The sequence below is a fragment of the Drosophila bipectinata genome, chromosome 2R, assembly GCF_030179905.1.
Source record: "Drosophila bipectinata strain 14024-0381.07 chromosome 2R, DbipHiC1v2, whole genome shotgun sequence".
In the NCBI taxonomy this organism is placed as follows: domain Eukaryota; kingdom Metazoa; phylum Arthropoda; class Insecta; order Diptera; family Drosophilidae; genus Drosophila; species Drosophila bipectinata.
This window is the reverse complement of record NC_091737.1, coordinates 19,870,821-19,889,950: the sequence shown is the minus strand read 5'-3', so window position 1 is coordinate 19,889,950 and position 19,130 is coordinate 19,870,821. Positions and strand designations below refer to the sequence as shown.

At 41.7% G+C, this 19,130-nt stretch overlaps 1 protein-coding gene across 5 annotated transcripts in view; it reads left to right on the top strand.

Moving 5' to 3' along the window:
- The window catches only part of mam (neurogenic protein mastermind), a 69,644-nt gene that overhangs the window by 43,810 nt on the left and 6,704 nt on the right, over positions 1-19,130 (top strand). For 3 of the 5 annotated variants that reach the window (XM_017232329.3, XM_017232328.3, XM_017232330.3), the window contains one exon: positions 3,567-5,684. In XM_017232329.3, coding sequence (XP_017087818.2) covers positions 3,567-5,684 — 2,118 coding nt within the window. Of the gene's footprint in view, positions 1-3,013; positions 3,446-3,566; positions 5,685-19,130 lie in introns of all 5 variants that reach the window. The other 2 variants (XM_070277962.1, XM_017232331.3) reach the window with 1 other exon arrangement.

Below are 19,130 nucleotides of genomic sequence, written 5' to 3'. Positions count from 1 at the left end.
ACAAAAATGAAATTCATCCGAAAAACAGAAAAAAAAAAAAAATAGAGCACCAAGCGGGTCCGGGTAGGAAATAAGCTTTTCCACATTTTTATTTTTACACGCAAAAATATATTACTGACTCTCTGAGGTTGTAGACTACTCACTCGATATGGCGGGTAGTGACGTCTTCTTACTCATGCTTGCTATTGTTTTTGGGTTGTATTTGTTGTTGTTGTTGTTGGTTGTTGTTGCTTATTTTTAATGTGTCAAGGTTCGCGGCATAATTTCTGTTGCTTTTATTTCATTTGCGGGTTAAAGCAAACAGAGAATATCTCAAGAGGGGAGGCAGAGTGACAGAAAGCAGAGATAGAGAAAGAGACAGAGATGGAAAATACAGAAGACTTTCTTTTTGGCCAAAAATTAACAATTATGGTATAAGGTTTAAGAAAGATATAGGAAATGGTTGAGTTTTTGGAGAGAAATTAAAGTTATAGTGCTTGGTTCCTAGTCCTTCTTTGAGGGATAATACCCTTAACTTACTTTAGACGGTATTAGGAGAAATATAACATAGTCTGATATACCCTTCTTCTCCGGGTCTTTCCAAAAATACACTTAACCTTCCATACTTTTAAAAGGTAATACTAAATGGAAGAGTTTTAAGAATATAAATATATATTTTTTTAATTTTTTCGAAAAGTTTAGCCTTAGTTTTGAACCCTGACTGACTAGTCCACCTTTCCGATAATACCCTTGACTTACCCCCCGACAGTATCAGACAGTAACCCCCCCACCAAGAAAGTTATTAAGCTCCACCACCACCACTACCAGCAGAAGGACATAAAAAGACAGCCAGGACGAAGGCGAAGATGAGGACGTCGAAGGAGACGCATCGATAAATGTAAATGCAGTAAACGCTAAGAAAAGGAGGAAAAGAAGGCAAAAGGAGGAAGGAGACTAGAAGGGAAAGGGAAGACTATAGAAGGCCAAAAGGGTACACGGCTATGCTATAGTTATAGTTATAGGTAAGAGGTAGGAGCTAAGAGAGAGGGTATTGTGGGGGTGGTATAGCCCCTCCCCTCTCAGTACAGAGAGGGCAAAACACATTTTTATTACCGCTGTGGAGTCGTAAAAAACTAAATTACTTTTAAGTTTGTAAATTGTGCTAGCTATTCGCCCCATCTCATTTTGGCACGGCTGGGCAGGCACCTACCTATGTATCTCTGTCTCTGTCTCTGTGTATAACCCCTTTCCTGGTCAACGCAAGTTTGCATTCTTTGTGTCACGTTTCCATCGAGAGATACCGAAAAACACACAGTTACAGATAGAAAACCCAGATACAGATACGTTACGGATTTCGGATTCCGCTAGAAAGAGATACACTGATGGGGAGCCAAAGGAGACAGCATGATCGATGCTGGTGGCAGGCAGAGGCGCAGGGAAAACACACAAATTTATGAAACGTCATTTATTCATAATGAGGGGGGTGGGGAGTGGAGGAAAAGTGTTGGCGCGTGTATCGAAAAAAGGGGAGAGGATGGGAGGGGAGAGGAAAAGACAGTCGAGATGGCCGAAAGCGAGCGGGCCAATTGTGTGTGCACTGCATTTCGAGTGTTGTAAAGTGCCATAAACTTATTAGGCGAAAGTGTTTTGAGTGTTTTGTGTGTCAGTGTGAGTGTGAGTGTGTGTGTGATTCGATTTGTTATTCATTTCGAGGATAGTTTTCCAATTAGGCACTGCGGTTGTGAGGAGAGGCTATCGATGGAGCATTCAAGGGGTATCTTTAGAGATGGTTAGACCCTTGAAAGTTTAGTTTGCTGAATAGATCGCGAGTTGATGACTCTCATTATGGTACATTCTTTTATTTCGAGAATCAAGTGCCACAAACGAGTCACTTGTGGTTAACCAAAGTTGCATTTCGCAACTTTCCGCCACTTGCAACACAGAATATCAGACTCTCGGAGTTACAAGTCCCTCAGTTTCTTCTACTTCTTAACAGAAGTACTATATGTACATACATACATATGTATATAGTATGTGGTATGGGGGCCGGTGGCATGGCCATACTCTCATAGATACACACGCACACCTCGCGACCCCACTCACATGTGTCATTGTGTCGGTTGCTGCTGGTTGCTGCGCCTATTCGCGGCTATTTTGTATACATTTTGCATTAATTAAAAACAAAATAAACAGCCTGAGCATGGAGCATGGAAATAAAAACTGAAAAGAAAACACATTCTGATTTAAATGTGATTGTTTTCTTGCCTTTTTTTTTAGAGCTCGCCCTCGTCTTCTGTAAGTTGAAATAATTCAAAGGTGTTTTCTGGTTATTTTCGACTATTTGTATACCTGGGAAATAATTATTTTATCAGCTGGAAATGTTAAAGATAATATATCTATGAGTTTGTTTAGGTTTTGATTCATTGGATGGGATTTATCGATTAATTATTTAAATTTTTATAACCTCTCATATTAGTTAATATACCCTTTCTAATGAGTATCAAAAGCAATGCTTTTCTGAAGTAAAGCAGAACAGAAACAAAAACAAAAACAAAATCACAAAAAAAAAAAACAAAAACAGAAGCAAAAGCAGAACCAAACACACACTCATGTACTGGTTCTGCTGCCGACGCTGACTTTGCTGCCAGGTCTCTCTGCCACTGATTAGAAGTGTCTTTGCCTTTTATGTTATTGTTTCTGCTTCTTTCTACCTCGATTGTATTTTTTATGTATTTTTTTTTTTATTTTTTTGTTATTTTAATTTTTTTTTTTCCATTGCCTCTGTGCACTTGCGATTTTCATAAAATTTCGCTACGGCTTTTCAATAATTTGTGCACGTCTTGCAAGTGAATTTCTTTCGATTGCTCTTGCAAAGTCAGCGATTGTGTTGCTGGTTTGCTGGTTGCCCATTGTTGTTGACTGCTAATCGAATCGTGCGGCTCTTAAATGTACAATATACATATACGGATGGTATATATGTACATGCAGATAATTTATGTGCAATTTCTTACTTCTTACTGTATGTGCCACACAGCTGAACAAATCAAATTTCAATCAAAAGAACAAAAGATTGTGGGTAGAAAAGTGTGTAAGCCACAAGAAACAACAAAAAAAAAAAAAGATAAAGAAAAAGAAAGTAAAACCAACGAAAAATCAAAAGCCAAATGCTCCCGCGAAGCAAACGCAACAAAATGCAAAACTATCGACGCTGCAGCACACTGTCACTGTCGATACTATCACTATACAACACTGGACGGAAGAGTTCACCCTATCGAACGGAAGCTTAAAATTTTAAACAATTCCTCGAAATCTGAATCTTAAAAAAAGAAAACTCTAAGTGTATGGAAAAGTATCTCTAAATTCTACGACACTTGACACGACATTTAATGTCTGTATTACTTAATAACTATAACTAAACTTTGTCTAAACGAGAAAATCTATAAAAGAATTATCTATGAATATTTGGGTAAGATATTGTAGTGATAAGATTTATAATATACATATATTTAGCTAATATCTTAAAAATATATTTTTTATAATTAATATTTAATTAAATTTCATCTTATTATTTTTTTTTTTAATTTTAGCAACAAAAATTCCTGAAACGACCCGCGGAGGATGTTGACAATGGCGCTGACAACTATGAACCGCCGCATAAATTGCCCAATAACAACAACAATAGCAATAATAACAACAACAATGGCAATAATGCCAACAATGGCAATGCCCAGAATAGTAATCCCAATAACGGCGGCAACCCCAACAACAACAACAACACCAATAACACTGGCAACAACACGAACAGCAACAACAACGGCTCTGAAAATCTAACCAAGTTCTCGGTGGAAATCGTCCAGCAGCTGGAGTTCACCACATCGGCGGCCAATTCGCAGCCGCAGCAGATCAGCACGAATGTTACTGTAAAGGCGTTGACCAACACTTCGGTGAAGAGCGAACCAGGTGTGGGCGGCGGCGGCGGTGGTGGTGGAGGCGGCGGAGGGGGCGGAGGAGGAGGCGGTGGCGGCGGCAACGGCAGCGGCAACAATAACGGTGGTAACAACAACGCAGGCGGCAATAACAGCGGCGTCGGCGTCGGTGGCGATCATCATCAGCAGCAGCAACAAGGCGGCGGTCTGGGTGGCCTTGGCAATAATGGGCGGGGCGGAGGACCCGGCGGCATGGCCACGGGTCCCGGGGGCGTCGGTGTCGGCCTAGGGGTGGGTGGTGGCGGCCTCGGCGGCATGGGCATGCCACCGCACATGATGTCCGCCCAGCAGAAGTCGGCGCTGGGGAATCTGGCCAACTTGGTGGAGTGCAAGCGGGAGCCGGATCACGATTTCCCGGACCTGGGCTCCCTGGACAAGGACGGTGCCGGTGGACAGTTCCCTGGGTTCCCCGATCTGCTCGGGGATGACAACTCGGAGAACAATGACACCTTCAAGGATCTCATCAGCAACCTGCAGGACTTCAATCCGAGTTTCCTCGACGGCTTCGATGAGAAGCCATTGCTGGACATCAAAACGGAGGACGGCATCAAGGTGGAGCCGCCCAATGCCCAGGATCTGATCAATAGCCTGAACGTCAAGTCGGAGGGCGGTCTGGGACATGGCTTCGGTGGCTTCAACCTGGGCCTGGACAATCCGGGCATGAAGATGCGCGGCAACCAGGGCGGCTTCCCTAACGGTCCGAATGGTCCTGCCGTGGCCGGAGGCGGTGGTGGCGGTGTAGGCGGCGGCGGGGGCGGAGGCGTGGCCCCCAATGCTGGCGCTGGCAATGGAAATGCCGGGAATCTCATGTCGGATCATCCGCTGGCAGCTCAGACTTTGAAGCAAATGGCCGAGCAGCACCAGCACAAGAATGCCATGGGTGGCATGGGCGGCTTCCCCCGCCCGCCCCACGGCATGAATCTGCAACAGCAGCAGCAGCAACAGGCCCAGCAGCAGCAGGCGCAGCAGCAGCACGGCCAGATGATGGGTCAGGGTCAGCCGGGACGTTACAACGACTATGGCGGTGGCTTTCCCAATGACTTTAGCCTGGGTCCCAATGGACCGCAGCAGCAGCAGCAACAGCAACAACAGCAGCAGCCGCAGCAGCAGCATCTGCCGCCGCAGTTCCACCAAAAGGGTCCTGGCCCAGGTCCTGGGGCTGGTATGCAACAGAACTTCCTGGACATCAAGCAGGAGCTCTTCTATTCCTCACAGAACGATTTCGATCTCAAGCGCATGCAGCAGCAGCAGGCCATGCAACAGCAGCAACAGCAACACCACCAGCAGCAGCAGTCCAAGATGGGTGGAGTGCCCAACTTCAACAAGCAGCAGCAGCAGCAACAGGTGCCGCAGCAGCAACTGCAACAGCAACAGCAACAATACTCGCCCTTTTCCAACCAGAACTCTAATCCTGCCGCCAATTTCCTGAATTGCCCGCCCAGGGGCGGTCCCAACGGGGGCCAGCAGCCGGGCAACATGCCGCAGCAGCAGCAACAGCAACAGCCCGGCGGCGGGCCGCAGCAACAACAGCAGCGCGGCAATGCCGGCAATGGGCCTCCAAATAATCCTAATAATGGAGGTCCCGGCGGCAACTCCAACAACCCCACGCAGCAGCAGCAACAACAACAACAACAGCAGGCCACAACAACAACACTGCAGATGAAACAGACGCAACAATTGCACATTAGCCAGCAGGGAGGAGGAGCCCATGGCATCCAGGTGAGTCCTTTTTTTTCCCTATTGGGGGGGGGGTTAGATCCTTAAAAAGCCCAGTCAAAGACACTCAATCCCCGAAACGATGGAGCTTATCCAATAACATAACGCTACTTAATGCCATTGACACGTATGTAAATTTCCATGCATATTTAAGTTATCATCGTAACGAAGTCAACAGCTTTTCATGAAAATCCCGAGCAACCGGAAAAGCTTCTCCCCCACCCCCCAAAAAAAGGGGGTGACTGAGTGACTAACTGAGTGGAAAACACAAGCCAAGTTTCCACTCACTCGCCTTTTTATTTATTTTTTGTTACAAACGGATCATAAATCATGTTGAGCAAACAAGGGCTTTTTTCTTTCTCACCCTGCTCACTCTCTTTCTCTTTCCGGGAGAGTGCTTTCTCTCGTCCAGTTGAGTGGGTGTCCCACTCTCTCTCGCTTTCTCTTGTACTCTCTGAGTGTGGTTTAACCCTCGTTTCTCGAGTCGAGTTTATCTCTGTCCATTAATTTTCACCGCACATCTGTTCATAAAATTGCTCGGCGACCTGGTGCTCGGCTTCAGTGAGTCCTCGGCAGCGAACGCGAGTCCTGGCGACGCAATTCCACCCACTCTAGCGTCCCTTTCTCTTCTCTTCCTCTTCCTCTGCCAGGAAAAAATTTCAACGAGTTCCTTGTGCGCCATTTTCATTACGTGAGCGACAGACAACTGAAACGAAAAAGACGCCACGGCCTGCAAAAAAAAAATGGAAGATTGAGCTTGGGTTTCTGTTGCGCTCCTACGCCATTTTCTTGGCTGCTGAAGGGGTGCCACACACCACACACACACAAAAAAAAAGGACAATTCGAATATTCAGCTTTCGTTTGAGGCCAAGGCTTCAACTGCAAGATATGGAAGGCAAAAAGAACTAAGAATATAGAAGCCATAAAAGATCTCTTTAGGAAATTGCTAAAGAAGCGAGATATTTTGGAATATTTAAGGAATATTAACCAAAAAAGCACCACCACCCCTATTATTTTTCCCTATTTATTATGCATTCAGAATCGTGATTGCATTTTTGGCATCAGCCCCCAAGTGCATGGCGCTACATTTTAGCCAACTTTTCGTAATCACTCATTCATATAGTAATGCATTCATCACTTCATAGCTTTACCCCTTCCTATCTCCATTTTCCGGCTATTTTTTTTTTTTGCTCAAACGAAGTAGGGAATCGCTTTCACAAAAGCAATATTCCCTTGCCACCCACCCACCCATCTCTATCACACACACACATCACTAACACTAATATGCACTAAACCTAACCCATATTCATTATCCGCTCCAAATTGTTTTCCTGTTATTTTGCAACAACAACAACAAAAACAACTATAGCAGTAGCTACAAAAACAAGAACATTTCATTTACAAAATGAAAGTGCAAAACTTTTTAAGTTAAGTTTCATGTCGCTGAGTAGTTTTCATCAGAAAACAGCCAAAAAAAAAAAAAAGGACATAAAAGAGAGAAACGAGTAAAAGGGAGACACGGATAGACAAAAAAGAGGAATGGAGGGGGCAGCACTAGGAGGTCCTGGTTTTGGCCGCCTGGTCGAAAAAGGACACGGCAATGCTGGCAACGCTTTTGGCCAGCTTTTCGGTCCTGGGCGCATTCAGCTCAAGTTTTGCCATGAATTTTGTTCATGCATTAACCCTCGGCAGCCTGAGACTTTCCGCTTCCACAAGCCCACTCCAAATACACTTGGAGAAAAGTTTACAACTTTTGAAATAAAATTTATTAAAGCAATAGAGGGCTTTTTGAAGAATTTGGAAGAAAGATCTTAAACTTTTTTAATTAATTTAAACTTTTTTAATATTTTTTTTTTTTTAGTGTATAGCAAAATAGTTGAAGCAAGTTAAAAGTGGTAGTGGTCAGTGGGTTAAGGTGGTGGGGGTATAAAACTTGTTGACGATTGAGATTGAAATTTTTCGGGTTTATTATAATTTTTATTTTTTTTTTCACTGCCCGCTGGCCACTCAGCCTAGTACTTTAATCCTACACACCCTCGAGGTGTAGTTTCCCCTCTGAGAATTCCCCCTTTTTTTCGATCAAAGCCTCAAGTTGTCCTTAAGAATCCTTTGGCTCGCTTATCGGGCCAAGACACAACACGTATACACACTTAAGTCTAACGATATATTTGCATAGGACTCATTAAAAATGCCCCCCGCGCAGGCGAGCCGCCAGGACAACGAGGGTTGCAAAAAGCCAAAAACAGCATCCCATTCCTGCCAGGCTTTCCCAGCTCAATAATATCTCAAAAAAAAAAAAAATAAGAGAATGGGTGGTTAGAGAGTGTGGAAAACCACTTAAGTGCATGAAAAGCGAAAAGTGTAAAATTTTATAATAAATATGACAGAGAGAGAGCGGTCAGGATGCTTCCTGTAATTTATTAAAAGAAGGAGAGGAAGGACCAAAAAAAAAATATAACAAATTTTACTAATAGCTTGTTGAAAAACTAGGAAATTAATAACAAGGACCTTTCTTTCTTTTTTTTTTTAACATTTTTCTGAAATAACTCTTTTGAGAAGACAAGGGCTTGGTTTTATGTTAAAGAGCTCCTTTAAAATTGATACGTTCCACAAGGGTTTACATTGTTTTATGAAAATGGATATATATATACATATATACAATATATATAACCAAAGCAACCAGCCAGGCAACAGCCAGGATGGCCCGGCTAAAGTTCAATGAATTCAAAATGTTGGCCATTTTGCATGTCCTGCATTAACTCGTTAAAATGCCACAGCAACAAAAGGCTAAACTGTAGTTCTGTAGCAACCAACAACCAACAAAATTTGTATAAAATACAATAACAAAAATGTATAAACACACACACACACAGAGGTCCTTCCTATATGGCTAGAGGACTATAGGACTGGTCGATCCGCAGCCGAAAACGTCATCAAAATGCCAGGGCGCACAAAAGTATGCAGCGGAAATGTGCAAAACGTGAAAATGTGCGGAAATTATACTTGCCAGGGACCTCAAATGGTGGGGCGAAACACCAAGCGAGAGACCATAGTCAGAGAATAAAAGGGGGGGGGGGGGGGAGGGTCATATCAGATTTTATGACTTGGCCCGGGCGACTTAATGAAGTTAGCCAGAAATGTGAGACACATGCGACCCGAACCGAACGGAACTCCATCTCAAGTCATAGCTTTGTATCCAAAAACAATAAATAATTTATAACCCCGCGAAACTGAATTGAATGAGTGGAGATCCTAGGCAGAATTCAAAGTACATTTAATGAGTGAGGGGGGGAATATACATATTGTGCGCAGGCGCCAAGGCAATAAAAATAAATCCCCAAAATTCCAGGAGATTTCCCTGGAACTCTTCACATAACTCGCCTTCTCGGGGATTACAGTCCCGGGCATGGATTCCATAATACTTGTATCTCGTATAAACGAATTAACCGCTATAAATTCAACGCCCCCGCACCCCTCTCCACCCCCCCAAAAAAAGAAGAGGAAAGTTTAGCTTTAACATCATGGTGGAGGAGTAAAGGAATAAACCTATTTATGAACACAAAACTTTTACGGGAAACAGCAACAAAGGAAGCATGAAATTTTGTTGCTCTTTCATAATTTAACGCATTTTCTGGTTGTTGTTTTTTTGATACACAGAGAGAAATTAAAGAGGAATTTATATATTTTAAATATTTAACAAGGAAAAAGTAAGAGTTGTTAGGATTTTTAGGGGGTTGGAGATTGTTATTTTAATGTTTTTAAAGAAAATGTTTATAATGTAGTATCTATGGGTTGAATTAAAAGAGTTTCAAGTTTAAAAAATACTCTTATATCTTTAAAATATTTTATATTTTTATTGAGAGAGGTTATTAGAGATTTAGATCTTCCATATATGTTTATGGATTATAAGATCATTAAATCTTATAACATTTCCGTTTCTTATTAAAAGTATGTATTATAGTATCTGAAGATCGAACTAAAGGGGTTTTAAGTTTATAAAATAGTATTATATCTTTAGTATTATATATATACTAAAGGGGTAACATATACACCTATTTCATATTTGTTAGAGAGAGAGATTTTTAGAGATCTTCTATGAGGATTTATGGATTATAAACCATCATATCTCATCAAATTTTATATTCTAAAGATTTAAAGAGATTTTTCCAATACATAGATTTTCAGGGCTTATCTGAATAAAATCAACCCGACTTTGTATATTTTTTTTAAATTTGTATAAAATTTAATATTTGTATTCTATATTTTTTTCTTTTTTTAATTTTTCTCTGTGCAATAATCGCATTTTTTGTGTGTTGAAACAAACGATTTGAACTCATCGCACCGCTCCACTTGTGATTTGAGTTTTGTTTCTCGGCCTGGCCCATTACCTAACGCATTTGATGCTCTCAAAGGTCACATTATTTACCTTTTATATTCCCATTCGTGTCAGTTACGGTGGGTGGTTATCTCGATGAGGAGGATGAGTACAGGCCGATGGTGTTTTCCTTTTTTTTTTTTTGGCTCATCGAAATGTTTGGTGAAAAATGCTTTTCACAGAATGAGAGAGAGAATTCGAAACTATGGGAACTTTCGTAATATTTCTGTTTTCATTTGGGACTTTCTGTTTTCGTTCTTTTAGCGCTTTTGGCCGCGTTTCAATCAATCTGCCAGGTGTGGGTGTGTTGTGTTGAAAGTACCAAACTTGCTGATGAACTCTGACGGCATTTTGGGGTTAAGTGTTTTCCCAGAGTTTTGAAGATGTGTGTGTGTGTGAGAATTATTTCCCTCGCCTTGGATGCTTTCCAATTATAGTATCGCTACGATATGATTTGGTCTTTTTCCTTCAGACTTTGAGGGATTATCTGACAGCTTATGGCAGCAATATCAATCAGTTTATTCACACATCTTTCAGCAGTTAGCTGGTATATTTCATTGCTGGCTCTCGACTCTCTGGGGAGGGTAGTGGCTGTCTCCTTTCACCTGGTTCACCTGGCCACCACTTGGCCCTGATGATTGCTACCTTTTCCAGTATTTGCCAGCATTTCCCTCTGGCCTTGTGCCTTTCCCTCAGCTATTTTCCTCCGAATCTTGCTTTTGGCATAAAATTTAATATTTGCGCGTGTGCCGACCCCCCTTTTTATATACTTTATATACATATATATATATATCTGTGTAAGCTCTATATGTGTGTGTGGGTGGGTGTCCTTATCCCTCATTCCTCGTCATTGTGATTATTATGCCATGTAATCTGCTTCATGGAACACGAAGGCGACGAAGAAGTGGCGGCAGGAATGCGTAAGCAAGTGGCAAGTACTTTTAATACTTTCACCTCCTTGGGGCATAAGGATTGCACTCACACACACACACAGGGTTGCTGGAAACGCAAATATATACATATAAATATTTCAGTTTTTAATCTATTTTAATGGAAATTATTCGCGCTGAACAAAGTTTTGCGCTGGCAACTGGTTTTGCATTTTATTTGCCATAATTTCCCTGTCGCCACTTGCCGATTCAGCTGAACGAACTCCCTTTAGCTCCCCAAGTTTAATTTTTTTTCTAATCTTGTCTTAGCCAAAAGGCTAAGTCGGACCCTGCAAAGTATGCTATGTTTTCTCAAACGCTTCTCAGCTAATGCTACTGCTATTAGTCCTGCTCGCTCTCCGTGTACGTTCTGCAAACAGCTCACGTCGCATATTTATAGGCTGCCATGGCATAAAAAGCGGTTCCAAGCTTGCCAAAAAGATTTACAAAATGTTTTCCGCCTTTCGTGCCTCGGAGATTGGCTTTCGAATGACTCGAAGGGGTCGTCGTCGTGGTCGTCGGCAAAACAAAAAAGTATCAGAGAGTTAGTCTGGCCGAGAACCAGGGCCAGGACCAGGGCCAGGGCCTGTTGGCTGTGTTATCAACAAATGCAGTTTCTGTATTCAAATTAGTTTTTATTTGCGCACAGGACACTGGGACGCAGACGGAGACGGAGACGGGTACGGAGACAAACCTGGCTTGACATTCATATCAAAAACAAAGTATTTGCACAATTTGTTGAAATTTCATGCCCCACTCAGACGAAAATTCATGTAAAATGTACAAAAACCCAACCAACTCGGCAAACAAACGGGCCTTTGGTCAAGTGTAAACTGTTGTCCAGGATAAGGCCAGGATAAAGACAGCCAGCCTACTGTAAAAACAAACCAAAAAACATACATACATACACATTTGAAATTCCATTAAATTTTGTTGCTCTGGTCACACGCAAAATAATTTCCAGTCAAAATTTTCACTCGACATTTTGCGTTGACAACCAAACTCATTTCATTAACTGGCCCAACAGAACGCACAATCTGTTGCCACTACAATGATATGAGGCTCAAACACACACATACACATATATATACAGTTCTGGCCATAAATATGTCTGCTGGCCAGGGTAGATCCCCTTTCCGCTCTCACCCATTGGAGAGCAACACCTTGCAGCCTCCTTCCACTGACTGAAAACGTTTTGCCCGGCCACTTTATCAAATTAATTACTTTGCCAACAACCCGGTATGAAGGAATAGTGGTGTTTTGCTCTGGTTCGAGGGTGTTTGGAGGAGGAGGAGGAGGTGCGGTGGGGGAGTGTTACACGGCAGGGCAGAGAGGTCAAGTGGTCAGAAAAGTTGTTGTTCACTTACATTTGCCACACTTTTACGGCAATAACACGCAGTCGGATTGCGAAAAACGTGGGGGAGAGCGGCCCAGAATGGGAAAGGATCAAAAGGAATTATGGTATTTGGTATAAGAATGATCTAGATCGGGGGAAACAAAGAGATATAAATTATACTTCCTTGAGATGTATCTATACTTCCAGAAAACTTTAATATTAATTTCTCATAAAAAGGGTTTTTTTAAAACAAAATAGAGTGCTTGTGAAACCCTAACATACCAACATGGGCCATTATTTCTGAAAAGTATCTATTTTCCAGTAATGTCCTATAACTATTCCAAATATATACACAAAATATCAAAAAAGAGGTCTTAAAATAGAAAATATATTACTTTTAGAACCCTGACAAATTAAATATGAGTTATTCTTCCTTGAAAAGTATCTATTTCCCCAGCAACTTCAATAATAATCCCCTAATATATTCCCAAAATAGCTAAAGATGTTCCTAAAATATGAAAGATACTCTATAGAAATAGAAAGTACAAATAGGGTTGTAGAACCCTAATAAATAATTCTAAGCTATTCTACTTTGAAAAGTATATATATATATCCTTCCACTAACTTCAATAATAATCCCCTAATATATTCCCAAAATAACAAAAGAAGTTCCTAAAATAGAAAATCGACTACTTGTAGAACCCTAACTATAACCAAGTTAGATGAAATTATATTAATATATATATATATATATTCTCTTCCTAAGTCACTCCTTGACGTCACTCAATGTTAAAGGCATAAAAAAAACTTTGAAAACATTTTAAAAATAGACAGTCTGCAACAAAAAGTTGTCCCCTTTTTTGTTTGATATTTTTTTTGTATTTTTTTTTAAGGAACCCCTAGAGAAAAATCAATATAATATGTAGAGGCGCACGGTAACCAGTGTCACGCTAAATAATAAAGTAATTTCTGTGTGTTGTTTTTTTGTTTATTTGCTCCTTTGTCATTTCAAAAAAAAAGGACATGTGCCTTTGGCATTTCAATGGAAGTCAGGCAAACTTCCAGGAATTGCATTGGAAAGGGCAGGACATGGCTCGAAAATCGGAGCTATTTTCTTCTAGGCCCACATGGCGTATGTGTGATATTATACTCTATACTTATACTCTATTTCCATTTGATCTTAGTTCCAGTGGGCGTCATGGGCGTTTGTCGGGGCGTAGGGGCGTGGCTGTGGTGCGTGTTTAATGCTCGTCTCTTGAAAACTCGCCGAGCCAAAGTAATTGAAAATGTAAATGGTTGAGGTTACTGGCTGCCAGTGTGGATGGTGGAAGAGTGGAAAGTGTGGAGATGAGTTTGGAATGATGGGAGAAATGTGTGGAATTTAAGTGAAATGTAAGTGCAAAAAAAGTAAAGTTTTTTATTTCGGGGAGTAGGGGAGTGGAAGGAGATGAGTCCTACCAGAACCACCCAAAGTTAAGGCCTAATTCCCCTTTGCGGTCTATGTGGGTTTTAGGACCCTGTTGCCGCTTTTATAATTAATAGCATTTAATTATTCTAATAGAACTTTATGGCCGTTGGAGTTGGCCAACCAGAATACAGTAATTAGCTTAAAGCGATGATAGTTGGCTTTAGTCGATTGGAATGCCTTCCAGTCTGAATTCCAATCGAAATGGGAACAAATTCCCTCATTCCCTCATAGCTATCGTGTGTGAAAAATCAATGGAGAGAAATTTTCCATGCCAGGTGATTTGCCGATCCTGTGGGGCAAATTTTTGGAAAGAATTTTCCAAAGGGGAGGGGGGCAGGGTGGGGTGCATGGGTGGTTAGGATTCGTTTGGCTGGATAATTCTGCCAAATTTGCAGCTTTAGCTTTTTTTGTTTGCTGTTTGCATTCTGTTGTGTCCTCTATTTGCCAAAGTGTGTGTGTGGTGTGTATCTGTGTGTGTTGGCATATGCCTGTGTGGGTGTAAATAAAATTAACGAATGTTGAACTTTCTGCTGACAAAGTTCCGGCACATGCATAAGCAAACATTTTGAAAATGTACGAAAAGCAATTGATTTTTGATTTATTCAAAAAAAGGATAGAAAGGATGTTTTTCTTAATAAAATGATGACCAAAAAGACACTTCAATCTCTACCATTTTTAATCAATTAAAATAATAAAAAAAAAGAATCATTTTAGTTTCTTTTTCGCATAAATATTGCTTCTCATTTTTATATCTTTGTCACGTTCCGCCTTTTCTCGATTCTGCCAGCTGGGTGCCGTAGCACTGACTCAGCCCCCTGTATCTCACTGTATCTCATAGATGCAGTCAGCCAAAAGATACAAAAAGCGAACTGCGACGCCTGCCCAGCCAGAAGAATTCTTCTCAATGCTATTTCGATGGCAGTGCGCCGCGTCTTTGTTTCGCTTATGGCTGTGTTGGGTTGCCAAGCAGCTGTTTTATCTATCAGATGCCAGCCCACTGACTCATCCGATGGATGCGATTTATTCGCTGACTTTTCCGCTTTCAACCGACAGACAGGTTGATATTCTTATCATATACTGTATACGGAAGTCATCTGATCTCATCAGATCGTTAATATCTGATGTGATTATGATCCGATTCTGATCGGAGTGTATCGTGTAATGGCAGAGCCATTATCTGCCATTAGCTGGAGAGTAATTACAGGTGAAATCAAATATTGGCCTCCCTGGCACGCAAAATATTTGCACTAATTTGCTGGCAGTTGGTAGTTGGTAGTTGGCTCTCTCTTCTCGGCAAACGACTTGCGAATGCGTTTCTTGTTTTCCCATTAAACTGAAATTAAAAATGCAATGGCAACGGCAAATTAAATTTAATTTAAAAATCCATCAAGGCAAGTTAACTGAAACTGAGACGGAGACTCTGAACTGACTGCCTGGCTATATGCCTTTTGATTTTTATGCTCACCCGCCTCGTAATTGATGGAAAGAAATGGCAAAATCTGAGTAATAAAATCATTGACCGATTAGTTTCTATATCTGTCGGGTTATGGAAAGAATTTTAATGGTTTTAAACTTTAAAATTTAAAGATATAAATTATATCTTATAGTTTAATTATATTTAAGAGTTCATCGAACTAGGTTAGTAGCCCCCTTTTGATTATTTTCTAGGGGGGGGGTTACCTGTTTAATGGTGATTGAATATTCCTCCTGGCTGGCCACATAAACTTTTTGACAGACGATCCATTAAAATGTTTTCATAAATTGTCCACAGGTGTGCCTGAGAGTAGCACATGCCTGGCCACTGTATATATTTATGGTGGAAGGGTAGGACCCTTTTTTTTGTTGAAATGAAGCCAACAAACAAATCGAAGTCATCCATCGCCCCAAAAAGCCAAACCCCAATAATTTAAGCCCCCGTTTGCCTGGGAAGCTGCAACCCCTCGAGTGACCCACATGACATATGCATATAGTGCAGTTCATTTCGGCCACCACCACCACAATGTGCACCGCCCTCAGAACTACACACACACTATGGACTATGTGTGTGTATCCATTTGGCGGGGCATGGCATGGCATGGCCATTTATGCCAAAATTTAATTTATAATTATTGCAAGTTTAATTTATGATCATTGACATGCTGCAGCAGCAGTCCAAACACAGATACACAGGCCAGCTTTGTGGCACACTCACACATCCAAACCAAAGGGTGGTGGGTGGCTGGTTGGGGGTGGGAGGTGCCAGCTTTTGTATCTATTCCCCGCCCTCTCTCTCTCTCTCTCTCTCTGTTGCAGATTGTCTGGCATTGTGTGCAAACTGCAACTGTTTCAAAAGTTTTCCTCTCCCATCCCCCCATGGGAACTCGGCTCCCTGGTCCTTGCGGACAAGGGGGGCTTGTGCAGAAAAAAAAAAAGGATTCGAGGAGGGAGAGGTGCTGGAAGAGGGGCTGGACTTCACCGCTTGCCGCGCTGAAAGTTGGCTGATATGTCGGCATCAACAATGATGATGATGATGACGGGAATGTGAGGATGTGTGGATGGAATATATGCCGAGAGTTTGTCTGTGGATGTGAAGTCCTGCCCAGGAGACTGGGGCTCATCTCATCTCTGGGCAGCCGTTAAGGCTACCATCTACCATCTGGGGTTGTAAGCCACCTCAGGTATTTGCCACCGAAAGTGAGCATAATTACGGTAAATTGAACTCGAAGGACATGCCGAGGAGCGCTTTAGTTTGCTTCATTTGCGTAGCATACTTTTGAGATGAAAAAGGGTTTCTCTTTGAGTTTGAGGCTTAAGATGGTCTTAATCTTAATCTTGAATAAATAATAGAGTTTTTAAACTAATAAACTAACCTCTTGATTAAAAAACCATCCACTTTAAAATTACATTCCGCTGAGGACTCTTCTTTTCCAGCCAGTCTGTGGCAATTAAAAATCAAATTCCCTTCGCTTTAACGCTTCTGCCAAATGAGATTTTTGCCTCATGGCTGCCACCTAATCCTCCTGCCCTCCGTCTCTGTCATAATTTCATTAAATAACGCAGCAAGGACACCTCATTGGATTGAATTGGATTGGATTGAAGTAAAGTCTAGGCGGAGGAGGAGCGAAGTTTAGCGAAGCTAGTTTATGTCACACAAATATCCAATGACAGACACCCCAGTGGGTGGCCATATACTCCTCCTCCTCCTCCTCCGTACTGGAATTCCCTTGGCTTCAGTTTGAATTTTTTGGCTTCAGTGCCAAAAAAAAATAAAAATAAAAATAAAGATAAAAGATGGCTGGCTAGGCACAGACTAAATCATATACCAAGGGTGGCCAGTGGTTAGTGGTCGTAGGAGGGCGTTGGAGGGCGTGGCCTCTTGCTAATTTCATTGACTCTTAAATATTATTTTTGGTGGCCAGCCAAGTTGGTAGAAAGTGGGAGGTTTCCAAACAAGAATTAGTTATTTTATTATAATTTTAAAACTATTCAACTAAGTTATGCTTTTGTAGCCTACTCTCCATAATAATAATAAATAAACCTTTAGGAAGTAAACCTTTTGTTGAGATTTTTTGCACCTGTTTTTGGGCCAAGCAAGTTTTTCAATTACGTTAAGTGCAAAATTGGGCAACAAGTTCTGTTGTGGGTTTCGTCAGGAATATGGGATTTGAGAGTGAGGGTATGGGTACTGGTACAGTTGTGCCTGGTCAGCCAAAAGGGAAGTTGAAGTAACTTACTTGCTGCCTGAAAATGTAAACCCCCCTTTGAAGAGACACAAAAAAAAGGGGGACCGTAGTTTCTTTGGAGTTTTGTATTCTTCGTTTCCAGCGAGTATCTTTGTATCTTTGTTTTTCTTGTACGTTGTTTTCTTTATCTTTATACCCTTGCAGAGGGTATTATAATTTTGGTCAAAAGTGTGCAACGCAGTGAAGGAGACATCTCCGACCCTATAAAGTATATATATTCTTGATCAGGATCACCTCCTGAGTTGATATGAGCATGTCCGTCTGTCCGTCTGTCCGTCTGTCCGTCTGTCCGTCTGTCCGTCTGTCTGTCCGTCTGTCTGTTTCTACGCGAACTAGTCTCTCAGTTTTAAAGCTATCGTCTTGAAACTTTGCACACACCCTTCTTTCCTTTGCACGCAGTATATAAGTCGGAACGGCCCGGATCGGCCGACTATATCCTATAGCTACCATATAACTGATTGATCGGAAATGGTATAACTTTGGTGTTTTTAGAGTTAGAGAGTTCAAATTTGACATGTGAGCTATTTTTGGCAAAACATTACGTCATGCCAAATTTCATAAGGATCGGCCGACTATATCCTATAGCTGCCATATAACTGAACGATCGGAAATGACCCAACTTTCGTGTTTTTGAAGATAGAAAGCTGGAACTTAGTACAGATTTAATTCTTGGTCAGTTGATCCAACCTACCAAATTTCATTAGGATCGGCCGACTATATCCCATAGCTGCCATATAACTGAACGATCGGAAATGGTATTTGGTAGAAATATCAACTTTCGTATTTTTGAAGATAGAAGTTTGGGACTTTTTTTAGATTTTGTATTGTAATAAATTGGATTATATATTCCTATTCCCATAAGGATCGGCCAACTATATCCGATGTTTGCGATATATATCCGGTTTTAACTGCAAGGGTATATAAACTTCGGCTCCGCCCGAAGTTAGCTTTCCTTTCTTGTTTTTTTTTTTTTTGTTGGCCTTACATGTGTCACATACACACACACACATGGCAGGACACCAGGATAGTCACATATATCATTGTCAAGTCTATATGCAAGTCCATGCCTTCCTCCACCCTCTGCCTTGGTGTAACCCCCGGATATCATTCCCTTGACAGCGCGTGGGGCGTGCGGCAATCTTTTTGGCTTGTCAAATGCGCATTTCCTGCTTCGAGTCCTTCCCCGCTCTATGGGAATCTCTATTTGTGCTAGTGTGTGTGTGTGTGTATCTGTGTGTTTGTCTCCAGCGCAATCAATATGGCGGCGCTGGGGTAATAGCTGCAGGATTTACGCGCTCGTGCGGCGTCTCCGGTTTAGCCCGCAAGCTTCTACGCCCACTTCCCAAAGCTACTCCTCCTTTCCGCCGCCATCCACCATCCACCCATCACTTACATGACCGCCAAGCCGTCGTCGCTGCCGTCGCCCTCGACAGTTACCTTTAAACTTTTTTTATTGATATTTTATGTATTAGTGGGTGGCTTGTGGGAGGTGGGAGGTGGGTTTTTGTCTTCTTATGAAAGCTCTGCTGTAATGATTTGTTTTATGAACTTGTTACGGGCTCTTCGATCGGGCAAGACGAGCCAATCTATGTTTAACCAAAGCCCAGAGACTTTATTTC